Genomic DNA, 12672 nt, shown 5'->3' with positions numbered 1-12672 from the left:
ATGATAACAACTTCAAACTGTATAGAAAGTGATTGCATTTGCAGCATCATGTCACTGTCTCCCCTTAAAGGATGACTGACACCGACGAACAACTGTGTCATTTTCCCCAGTGAAACCATAGAAATAGTGGTAAATAAAATACTCCACTGCTACTAGCAAAAGCATAATATCTAACATGTCGCAATCACCTTCCATTGTGATCCACTACAGAATTACACATGACAGTGTCACAAAGTAGAATTAGGAATGTAGCATCGTTCATTCTGTATCTCAATCATAGTTTATCTTTGTTCCCTGCACTATATTCTAAATTCCAAACTTCAACAATTTAAAGCAGAATAATTGAAACCCGTATAAAGTTCTACGTTTGCTTCACCTCTTTCCAGAAACTTACAAAATTATAGCTCTGTTCGATCAAATCCATGCCCCCACCAACTGAAGCACAACCATGAAAAACTAAAAATTATACTATAAAAACTAAGATTCTAAATTATAGTCGCAGTTACATGGTATCCTCAAATATTGCCAGAAAAATTGCAGATGAATACGGCCCACATATGCGTAGAACAATTTGTATAGGAAATCTCGAAAACCTTTATGCTGTGACTGAAATCATGGTCACAAATGGTTTTTTAAAATCTTGTACAAAACATACCCAATTATGGTCTAACATAACTTCAACTCTCGAACTCATTAACACTCCCCATATCGATATGGACAACCTATGTACACAGCAGCCTTTGCAGAAGCAAAGTAAAACAGAAAAAGAGGAAGAAGAAGAAGAAGAAAACTATATATTTTTTCAAAAGAAATTGGGTTGGAAGCCTATAAGTCGAGGATTATAACTATATAGACATGACAAACATAGCCCTTAGGCAAAGAAGAAGAAGTGTTACAGATCAGAAGGTGACTCAGAAATGCTCTCCAAGTGAGGTCTCCACACTGCAACACGTCCTCTTCTTCTGTCTCTTTGCGTTGACGCTTTCTCTGAGAGTATATCAGTCAAGTAGCGATCAGAGACAAGCAAGCTAGTCATCGTCACAGAGACGTTGGTGTTGTTCCTACTTCTCTCTCTCTGCTCCTTCTTCTTCCTCCTTCTCTGCTGGTTCTTCTCCGGTGGAGGAGGAGGAGAGGGAGGGAGTGGCATCAGGAAGTAAATCTTCCCACGTTGGAGCTCTGCATCGGGTGGCACCACCACGATCTTGTGGACAGAAGTGGCGTTGGCGCCGTCGGCGGCTGGTGTGGCGGAGCAGGGCTTCTTTAGGACGTGTTTGGGGTGTGCCTTCATGACATCCCTGGCCTTGATGGTGCCTGTGATTTCCTCAACTCGGCCATTGGAGTGCACTATGCGAATGACGTCGAGAGCCCCACATGGGAGGATGCAAGAGATGCAACACCTTATGCAGTTTATCATGGCTTTCTCCCTCCCTTTTTTAGCATTGGTGTCCTCTCGAGCAGGATAATAGACGAAGGTGGAGCTGATGCTAGAAAGCGTAAATAATATACTGTGGGGATGAAAACTGATTTCCCTATTTCAGAATTCAGATTTTCTTTCTCCTTTCTCCATTTCACCAAATCTTTAATAATTAGAGAAGGGGAATCAATTCTATACATGTATTGCCATCAAAATTTTCCTTTTCTCTGTCATCAAGCTATAGTTTAGTCTCGTACATATATATATATATATATATGGAGAACTTATAATTGGATCATGCTCTCACACTAGAATCTCATATTTATTTACATTTTGATTCTCTTATTACTACGCTATAAGTAAGCGTATAAATAAGTTATAATTAAGATATAATTTCAAGTTTTAATTTTAGTTTTGATTATAATTAAGATATTGTTATAATTGATTATAATAAATATCTAATTGTTTTAATTTTAGTTTTAATTATTTATTTATCAGCGCAGCTAAAATTCACGTCTTTTGGGATATACGAAGTGTACTTTTATTAATACATATCATATTTTTAGATAAGAATATACGTAGAAATGAAAATATTGTAATGTAATGAATAGGAATGGTGTATGAATATTAAAGATTTGTAAATTTTTGTTTGGCTGGTGTTGAATCGGAGAGAGAAATTCATGGGACGAATAATTGGATAACACCCTGTAGTTTGGCTTTTGACACATTATTTAGGGACCCTACCCTAATCCGTGGAGCTAAGCTAACAGTCTCATGCCTTTATTAGTTGAATAATATTGGGTCGGGAGTGAAAGATTGGGATACTAATGGTATATTAAAGGATGGGAGTTAGGAGGGTTTTGAATGTGTGATGAAAGAAAAGACATGTTTTTAATAAAAGGTTGACACATGTAAATAATTATTTGAGAGTAAAGTTGGTTGAGAGAAGGGTGGTGAAGTAGGGTCAGTGAAAGAGAGAAAGAGAATGTGTTTTGGGAAATGGAGTACAGCATAGGAAGAGTTTGATCGTTCAATATCCCAAAGCAAAACCATGTGGATTGTGGTTTTCATTGGAAATGGGTTTTGTGTTTGTGAACAAGTGCTTTGACTATGGCCAATGTGTTTGTCTACTAGCCACAACTCCAAGAGCAACCCTTCCAAATGCTTTATCCGTTTCCTTTTCTTTCTTTTCATACATGGAATTTCACCATTTTAGTCATCCATCATACATTATACATTCAATTAAAGTCAAGTACGTCCACTTTTCCATTCTGTCCATTACTACCATTATATACCTTCTTCATATTGATGAGGTAATCATAGCAACACATGAACATTATTAGCACAGTACAAAACTCAACCGAACCTTCACTAGTAATTAATCACCACTTTCTTAGAGCTCATCAGATAATGATTGTTAAATTGTCCCTATATTGACTCATATGGGATCCATGCAAAATTTAATCAGACACCTCAAACCAAACCAAACCAAAACCGTCGTACTACCTACGTACCTCACAAAGATACCTAATACTATGCTATACGACAAAGGATCATGTTACTCTCATTTCCTTTATCATAAGCCTCAAAATCTCCACGTTATACTTTTGATATCTGGAAAAAAAATACTAGTTTTTATACTTGTAAATGATCTCAATCTTATAATTATTTATCAGTGAAAAATTGTAATAAGAAGTAGATTGTTAAGCAAATTATTGTAAGATGTATAATTTGGAATCTGTCAACCAATTCTCTAGCGCAAGCCATAATTCTCACAACCAGAAAAATGAAATTTGTATAGCACACCAGCACCTGTGCGCTGAGCGAATAACATCAGTTGAAGTGCAGCAGTTAAAGGAAATTCGCATCATGCACATGCACCTATGCGCTGAGCGAATTAATTAAGTGACTTAAAAGACGTGACAGAAAGGCAAAAACCATCTTCTGACATGAAAAAAAATAGGAAAAAGCTATGGAGAACTTCAGAAGACCATCACGAGATCTTTCAAGACATCATGACTTCATTCTCTACAAGGAATTGCTAAAAAGAGTATGTTTGTTATGTCTAGGATAAGCTAATTTTCTGTTCATTGGAATTAGTTGTATGAGAATACATTAATGTAAAATTTCCTATGCAATATATGTTTCTGTTCTTGTTCTTTTCTTGACTTGCTTTTGATTATACGGAACTATAATTCTTTTTAAAGGTTCTTGTGGACTGGAAGTATTTTTAGAACCAGAAACATAAGAAAAGAAACTAAAAGTAACTACGCTAAGAATAGCTTCTATGCTTTTGGTCATTCTAAACATCTGAACTTCATGCAAAATTATCTGTTGAATTAATTAAGAAATTAATAATTTAATAGATAATTTTAGAACTTTAAGGAATTAAATCAAGATATGCTCATGTGAATGCTTGAACAAAGAATGTATGTTGTCCAGGATTTTACTATAGGTTTAAACCCTCATTTGGTCCTTGTATTTGTGAGTCATCGTTTTTTTTTCGGTCTCAATCAAGACATAAAACTTGTAAAAATGAGCCAATTAAGCCCTCTCCATTAAGTTTTCTCTTACGGCGTTAAAAGATGTTGAACTGTATTTTTTTTAAATGATGTGGCATTATGTATTAAATTGAATGGATTATTTGTTAATTACACGTACAAAAGTAAATTCTTACCATCAGAAATTTCCATTAAAAAAAATTCCACCCATTAACTTCGTCTTCTCCAGAAGCCCTAGTCGTCAGCCATGCGCTGCCACCATTCTCGCCATAACCACCATTGTGCTACACAACCATCAACAGTTAGAGACACCAGCCGAATCGAGTGGAGAAGCGTGCAATTCTTCACCCCAAATCTTCCTCCAACCTTCAGTTCTAGAGCTTTAACCTTTCCCTCCTTCAAACTCAAACCCTTCCTCTCTTTCTCCATCTCTCACTCCCACCACCCTCCTCCAACCACTACACGCTTCACCCTCGCTGCTTCCGCCGCGAAAACCGTCGTTGCCCAAGAAGAAGCCCTCTCACTCCCCAATATGAGGTTCTCTTCTCATTTTTCGCTTCCAAACATTCAAATAATATTTTCAATTTCTCTCATTTATTCACCTCTTTTAGAATTAGAAAAAGAAAATCTCTTATTTATATATAACTTTTTTTGGTGATTAATAGAAGCTTGGAGTGGTTGTGAAGGAAGCAGAGAAGCCAAGACTTGTGTTGAGATCTTATAGGAATTCCTGTCATCATTATTAGAGTGAAACCACCTGTCAAAAGAATTGTCTTCAAAATGCAGCCATTATAATCTGAATTGGATTTTACTTATTCTAGAACAATACCTTGGATGCAAGGTGTGGATATTCTTCTGAAATTTTTAAGGTCATAATGCAGAAGTACAAGCTACAGGATAGATGGAGCTACCACTATAGAATATAATTTTTCTACAAAATTTAGAAATAAAACCAGCAGAACACGTTGACAACAAAGTATTTCCCTCCATTTCGATGCCTTTAGTTCAATATCGTGATTTGAGTGTTTACTAACTTCAATCCCAAAAGATTCTAATTCCAAGGCTTTTCCAGCTACCGCAACAATTGTATCAATGTGTCTCTTCCTTTCTTCATTGCTATCAGATGCAAGCTCAAGATGAATTTTTTTTTTCTGGATTATTTTGGATATTAACTTTATGGTTATGATCATCAGCATTATTTTTTCTGGTTTCAAGTTCATCTTGTCTTCGTTCAACATTCAATTTCTCTGGCCTTCTCCTCGTCGCTATTGGGTTCCTCCTCTTCATGGTCTCCTTCGTCAGGGGTCACGATTTTCAGGTCTTCTTGGTGAAGAATTGCACGCTTCTCCACTTCTTCACGACCATATGCAAGATCTACTTCAAACGTAAGTAGATGATTTCATGTGGAGGCCATCAATGAAAGTACATAATCAAAGCCCCAATCCATTGCCAAGTATGGCAGAACATGAACCCTAATCTTTTAATATGAAGAAATTCCTAATCTAAACAATTAAATAATATAAATAACACGTCATATAGCAGTTGTACAACACTTAATAATAAATTAAATAAAAAATTACACGTAATATAAGATGTATATATAGGTGTGCACCACGTCATTACAGTTAGATGGCGTCAATGAAAACTTAATGGAGAGGGCTTAATTGACTCATTTTTACAAGTTTTTGGATCCGATTAAGACAAAAAAAACAATGACTCACTTGAAATTGACACACAAATACGAGGACGAAATGAGGGTTTAAACCTTTACTATAATGTTAGTTAGAGACCAATTCCAGTGATCTTTATCATATTTTTTAAATCTTAAATTTGTACGTCTTAAAGTTGTACGTTGTTAAATTTTATGCCATTTATGCAAATTAAAATCAAATGTTTTCATCAGTAGTTGATTTTGATAAATAATTCTAATTGAATAACATAACTCAAATTCCTTTGAAGAACAATACTTTCACTATATTACTTGTCACAATTTGGTACACTTGCCAAAAAGTTATCAACTTCTTTTTTTAGACTCAATCAACTAACAGTCACAAACACATTATTTTGTCATGAATGGTGTAGTTTTATGTTACTACAAAGTTCAAAAGACTTTAAGTAAAAAAAACTAGAATTCAAAAGCAAGATAATGACATGGAAGAAAGTATTTGTCCTAATCTCCTAGGGAGCTAGAAAGTTTTGGGTGATTGATATGATTTAGAACAGTTTGTTGTGTTGAGGTTTTAATTTACTATAATGTTACTGAGAGAACAAATTCCAGTGATCTTTATCCTATTTTTTAAATCTTAAATTTGAATGTCTTAAATTTGTATGTTGTTAAATTATGTCATTTATCCAAATTGAAATCAAATGTTTTCATCAATTGATTTTGATAAATAATTCTAATTGAATAACGTAACTCAAATTTCCTTGGGAAAACGATATTTTACTTATTCACTGTATTACTTGTAACGATTTGGTATACTTGTCAAAAAGTTATCAACTTCTTGTTTTAGACTCAACCAACTAAATGACACATCCACACAGTCACAAACACGTTATTTTGTCATGAATGGTATATTTTTATTTCTTGTTATGTAACTGTTAGTTCAAATAGCTTTAAGTAAAAAATTTGAATTCAAAAGCAAGATAATAACATGGTAGAAAGTGATTTGTCCTAAGCTATAAAGTTTTGGGTGATTGATATGATTTAGGAGAGTATGTTCGGTTGAGGTTTTAATTTATTAGGGAAGGTAGGTTGTGAGATTTGGGGAAAAGAAGAGATGCAGTTGAAAGTAGTATTTAATTAGAGATTAATTTGAGTTATGTCACATCAATAAATGTGGGTCCAGTTTTTTAATAGGTGGTGGTGATGTATGTGTTAGTGGGAATCATGTGAAGCAGTGAGTGAGGGCCCAAAGAGGGGTTTGATATTCTATTTGCTCTGTTTCGATGCCAAGTTAACTTCATTTTATTCTGCGGATAAGACTCACTTCACAAATTTACATCTCATCATGCCAAAGTTATATTATAAGTTACAATTTTCTTATTTAACAATCAAAAACTATAATTTAATTTCTCAATGTGTAAAACAGAATCACATCTGAGTTTCAATGAATTGCTTTATAAAATCTTCTGTTTATTTATGCTACACAAAATTAACTCGTGTTATATATCAAGAACATAGGTTGAGAATCGAAACAACTTAAAAGAGGAATATATAAAAACAATTTAAAAGTAAAAATGGAATAGGATCAGAAATAAAAAATGTTTGACTTGAGTTAGACTCAAAATAATTGAAAAGAAAAATCGGTAATTGACTACAAACTTCAAAATAAACCTCCCATATACAGTATTACACTAAAAAAACGTTTTAGACATAAGTAAGAGTTATTTATATAGTTAAGTGACTTAAGAAGACAAATTCAAAATGTGTAAAAGAGGTGATATGTTTACGTTTTAATGGAATATTTTTTCATGTATATTGAGTAGTTTATATCACAACAAGTGTTTGAATTGATTTAGTAGAATACATAGTATTTGAATTGATTTGATTTGGATAAAACAATGTTTGAATTGGTGATGACAAGTATATGAAACAAATTTTCCATAATAAAAATGTGTTAAAAGAGATGTAATTTAAGAGAGATGTAATTAAAGAGGTTGATTTCAATATGATGAAGACATATGTTGAGATTAGATTTTACCACTTGTAATTGTTCATGTCTTTAAAGTACTCTTAAATGTAATTTTAGGTCAATTCCTGACATCTAGAGTCTAAGATTATCAAACTTCAGTTTGATTCCTCAGTGATGGCTTGAATGAATCACCTGCATTAAGATATAGATTGTAACTAGCTAGAGCCTTAGATATATTCTTAACATCTAAAAGCAGGAGGAGAATTAGTTAGACTACAACTTATAATCAGTTCTCACTCAATTCCAAGTCAATGAGATCAAATGAATGATCAATTCATCCAACAATAAATACAAACTAATTCACAACATGTAACAAATGTATACTTTAATAAATAAAACAGTACAGGACAAAAGAGTTTCAAAGGGTTTACATCTTGATCACAACACAAGAGAGGTTTAGTTCCTCATAATGGATGTAAACATTACCATGCTTTGAATGACCATCCTTTCTTAAGCTCTCTAAGAATATTCAATAAGTAAGGAGAAAAGTGTTCGCAAAGGATCTCTAAAGAGTATCTAATTAAAACTTCAAAAGTGTCCCTCATACGTTTGTCTAAAATAGAAGTATAACTTTGTTTTTATATATTGTCCAAGGAAATTTTCAATAGTGCACATGTAGCTTAACAACAGAGGTTTCCTTCCTATTTAGGTTTGCTTTTATGATCGACGTCATGCTCTAATGCTCAAGTCTTGAGATAACTTCTTAGTGAAGGAGTCTTCATGGCTTAGCCTTAAGTTTGATGCGTGAGGTTTTCTCTTCAACAGGATTTACTCTTTGTTGTTTAGCCTCAATTTTTCCTCTCAGTCACACCAGTCACAATTGCCCAAAATTGCTTGAAAATTATCTAGTTTCTTTATTTTTCCACTTTGACTCTCTTATGGTGTTAAAAAATACAAAACAAACTATATTGAGGTGAATTTAATAGAAACTTAAACATAATCAAAACAAGATAAGTGTCAAATTCATCTAAAAAATTAACTCAAATTGGACATTTACTATGATACATATGACTCCATGTTTTCTTTATTATTCTACTTTACCTAGTTAAAGGAAGAAAATAATGAAATGTTATTTATGAGCAAAGAGGTTCATATTTCTGGTCATTGTAATTCTTTTAGAACCTTTTTTTCTCTTTTTATTTATTCATTCATTCATAATATGTATAAAAAAGAGTTAAATCACTCCCATTAAAAATTAACATTATGTGCACATAAAAGATCAATTCATGCATTGTATTTACTTCTTTAAGCACATATAAAGGTCCATCACTTTCTAATTAGAGTTTTGATTTCTTTTAAGAAAGAATTCTTTTCTTTCTCAAGTGACTTGGTTTAGACCACAACCGCTACCAACCCCCCTCCTCCCCTGCCTCGCTCCCTTCCCTTCCATTTTTTTTTTCTAGTTTACTACTTCAATAATTGAGGAACCGAAGCAGAAGTCTTACTTTTATTACTTTGGTTATGAACTAAGGCCAAAAGTCAACCCCTTTTTTAATTCGTCAGTATATATCTCAGTTTGAAAATCATTGTATATTATCAAAAATAAGTGTTATCGTTTCTCTTTACTACACTATTGCATGTCTCTACATTCATCCTAGACTTACTCAACTATAACTTAGCTTGCTCGACTGAGTTAGATCTCTTATTCATACTCACATGATTTAAACTTTGGTTTATATAGACTCGAGTTGATCTTGAGATCAAGATAACTCAGTTTGTGCTTTGATCCAAACTGAATGGGTTATATAAAAGAAACTTATAAACTTATTTAGAAGTGGGTTAATATTGAAGCATGAGGCAAATTCACATAAAAAAACTACCCTTATTAATTTTTGGAAGGCAAAATAGTTACATTTTCCTAGGACTCCGATGCTTTTTCTTCGTCCAACTTTTGGGCTTCCCGTGTTAATGGATTTGGTTTGGTTTTTTTAGTTTGTTTTAATGAGCTATATCTTGGTTTTTGTTGAAGAAATGAGATCAGGGAAAGATGTATGTAAAATGAGTAGATATCCCAAATAAAAAAAAAAACATGCATGAATAAAACTGTCTTTTTGGTATTTATACCTATTAAGGATTTTTCTTATTATCTTTCAATCCAAATTAAGATAAACTTTTTAGTAGACTCTATTATTATTATTATTAATTTAATATATTTTGGAAATAAAGTACGTGGCAAAACTTAATATCACTTATTTTGCAACCTGATGCGTGAATTTATTTAAATATGTTTTTATCATTAATTAAGTTGAGAAAGTTATTCAAGATTCGTGGGCAAATGAGTGTCAACCACCTCCAATTGATCGAAACTCATTTAGTGTGTTGATTAACTCATAAATTTAAATTCATTTTAACACCCTATGAGAAAAAATAAATTATCCGTAAATGCACATTTCTTCTTTCTTTTGTTTTCCTAGGTGTTTGCTACGTGAACATGGGAAATGTAATCAACAGAACGGGGAAATTAAAGAATATTTCTTTGACTTTGAAATGCACTTTTAAAAATATGTGTATGTAAAAAATTGAAAAAAAATGTAATTTCATTTTGTTTGATAACCATGCTTGATAAAAAGTAGATTTAAATTTGTGGTGAAATTCACATACAAGTTTATCTTGACAAAATATGCAAATATAAATACATAAATGTTCTATTTTGGTCCAATTAATCAGAATAAAAGTGATCATAATGCATTAAGGGGCACACATTATTTACACTCTTAATTGATAACCTATCTCATAAACGATATACTATCCCACCCCTATTTTTTTTATCATAAAAATAGTAATCCCTTGATTATAGCATCATCATCATCATAGTTATAATAGTAAAATAATTTTTTATTTAAACATAAGAAAAAAAAAAGAGTTATGATTCGTGGCCTTAACTACAAATAAATTTTAACTTCAACAACAATATTTAATATTATTATTTAAAAACATATTCCTATATATAAACTTGATCATCCTTTAGACATAATTAAGGATAATTGAAATTATTTTTTATATATATAGCATCACTGATACATATTAAATGAACTGATCACCATTTTTAAAGCACATGCAACAAAAGCATGCTTGTAGAAAAACACTTCACCGTCGCATAAAATCATAGAGATGCGATGCTTCTCTCAAAGAAAACAAGCATTCATTGATTTGAGCTTCATAGATCAGAGAGAAGAAGAATGTAGTCTTGGAGTTTCTGAATTCTCCTTGGTTGGGTAAGATGCGAAAAAGTTCATCCCACATACTCCTAATAGATTACCCGTGTTTCTTTGGATCCAAATGTAACCATCCATTCCCCAATCTTTTCCCCATGAATTTTTTGCTATCCAATAATCTACACCATCCACTGAACCATAACCCACAATTAAAACAAAGTGGTTTACCCCATAAGGACTTGAACAATTTCCTCCATCATATATGCCCTGCACAAACCAATCAATTTATAATAGCATAACTATATAAAAATCACTTCCAGATACTAAGATATTGGTCTTATATTTACTTACATCACTGTAGAAATGAAAATCTTTTGCATCAATGGACACACTAATTGGTTGCTCAAGGGTGGAACACAACAATGCCTTTTCTGTCTCTGATTCTGTACTATCATTTGTCAGTATTAGAGTTTCATACCCGTCAATCGTAACCGGTTCTTGTATCTAATTCCAGAAAAAAGGTTCACAAAACAAAGGGATGCAGGAGAAGTTATTTATCAAAAGATTGTAGAAGAAAGAGAGATTGGACTATGGAATCACATATTAATTCACAGACCTTATTGCCTTTGCAGGTACCTTCTTTGGCTTTGTAAGGATAATCATCTTCAGTGGCAATCCCACCATTATCTTTTACCCATTGGAATGACTGAAAGTGCCATCCGTTGTAACAACCTTTACTTGCATCGACACAATCTACGAGTTCTTGCTCGGAAAGGCTAACAAGGTTTCCTGTTGTTATTGCATGTATTGCTTCTATGGCTCCCGTGGCAGAAAACGCCCAACCACTTCCTACGGTTTCACTCTCCACAAGTCATTTTCGAAGAAAAATAGGACAAGGATAATATTAATGTTATTAAGTACTACACTGAAGATTAAGCACATACCACACTGCCCTTGGTACTTTACTTCTGTGATTACACCCTTTTTGCTCCAATCCCAGGATTCAGGTGCGTGGTCACAAGAATGCTGTTCCTGCTTCATTTTCTTGTTGACCATGTTGATGGGCTGTGACACATCCTTCGGATCTTGCAAATACTTTTTGCTGAACTCTTGAGGACTAATGTCAGCAAACTTGTTCAACCCCAAACGATGGGAATGGAGTGATTTTCTGTTTGCATTCATGTCCCTGATATAGTTCAAGTTACTCTTGAAAATCTGGAGTCTTGTAGCCTCTTCTTCGTTGTTCCTATAGAGGCGTCCATGCTCCTTCTTCCATAGTTGGAATAGTGAAGACACCTGTTCCTGTGTGGTGTACTTGGCTAGGTCAAGGTCCAATATGGAACGATCACTTGAGATCGCTGAACCAGAAGAGAGACCCAAGAGGGAGAAAAGAACAAACACAAGAAAAGCCATAACTTTGAGAATTTTTTTGTGTTGATTAAGATTGTTTCTTCACTTAAGTACCATCGCTATATATAGTAATTAGTGAGCTATTAATGACTGAAAGTTCCCACTTGGTTAATTATCTTTGTCTTTGATTTAAACTGTTGTGTTCTTGTCTCTTTCTTTAAGTTTTGTTCTCTGATACCAAATTAATTTCCATTAGCCGCAGGTAGATGACAAAGACCAGATATCTTCAATGGGTAGCGATACGTTGACAACGAATTTTTGCCAACGATTTGCCAACGCCACGCGTCATGATTCTATTTGTCATTTTTAATTTTTTTTTTCAACTAAAAAACTGATATGAAAAAGGTGTTTTTGTGGTATTCCGAAAACACCCTCAAGCATTTTAATCAAACTTTGCCCTTGGAATGCTTTATCTCTCTCCATTTTAGGTTTTCCATTTTCTCTGGGGAGCCCCCTCTACTAGAGGCAGGGAGCAGCGTTGGACTTTTGGTACAGAG

The 12672-nt window shown here is 33.4% G+C and overlaps 2 protein-coding genes across 2 annotated transcripts; both read right to left on the bottom strand.

The window, feature by feature from the left end:
• Positions 1 to 534: 534 nt before the first annotated feature.
• Positions 535 to 1669, bottom strand: LOC106779794. Its single transcript, XM_014667989.2, has one exon. The coding sequence runs from the start codon at positions 1412 to 1414 to the stop codon at positions 893 to 895; it is 522 nt and encodes a 173-aa protein (XP_014523475.1). The 5' UTR covers positions 1415 to 1669; the 3' UTR covers positions 535 to 892.
• Positions 1670 to 10584: 8915 nt separating this feature from the next.
• LOC106779798 (P34 probable thiol protease) lies at positions 10585 to 12211 on the bottom strand. Its single transcript, XM_014667994.2, has 4 exons — positions 11710 to 12211; positions 11382 to 11614; positions 11117 to 11269; positions 10585 to 11032 (listed from the first exon to the last, which is right to left on the bottom strand). The coding sequence occupies exons 1-4, from the start codon at positions 12176 to 12178 to the stop codon at positions 10775 to 10777; spliced, it is 1113 nt and encodes a 370-aa protein (XP_014523480.1). The 5' UTR covers positions 12179 to 12211; the 3' UTR covers positions 10585 to 10774.
• Positions 12212 to 12672: the final 461 nt, after the last annotated feature.

Source organism: Vigna radiata, unplaced genomic scaffold (genome assembly GCF_000741045.1).
Source record: "Vigna radiata var. radiata cultivar VC1973A unplaced genomic scaffold, Vradiata_ver6 scaffold_161, whole genome shotgun sequence".
Classification (NCBI taxonomy): domain Eukaryota; kingdom Viridiplantae; phylum Streptophyta; class Magnoliopsida; order Fabales; family Fabaceae; genus Vigna; species Vigna radiata.
This window is presented reverse-complemented; position numbering and strand designations above follow the sequence as displayed.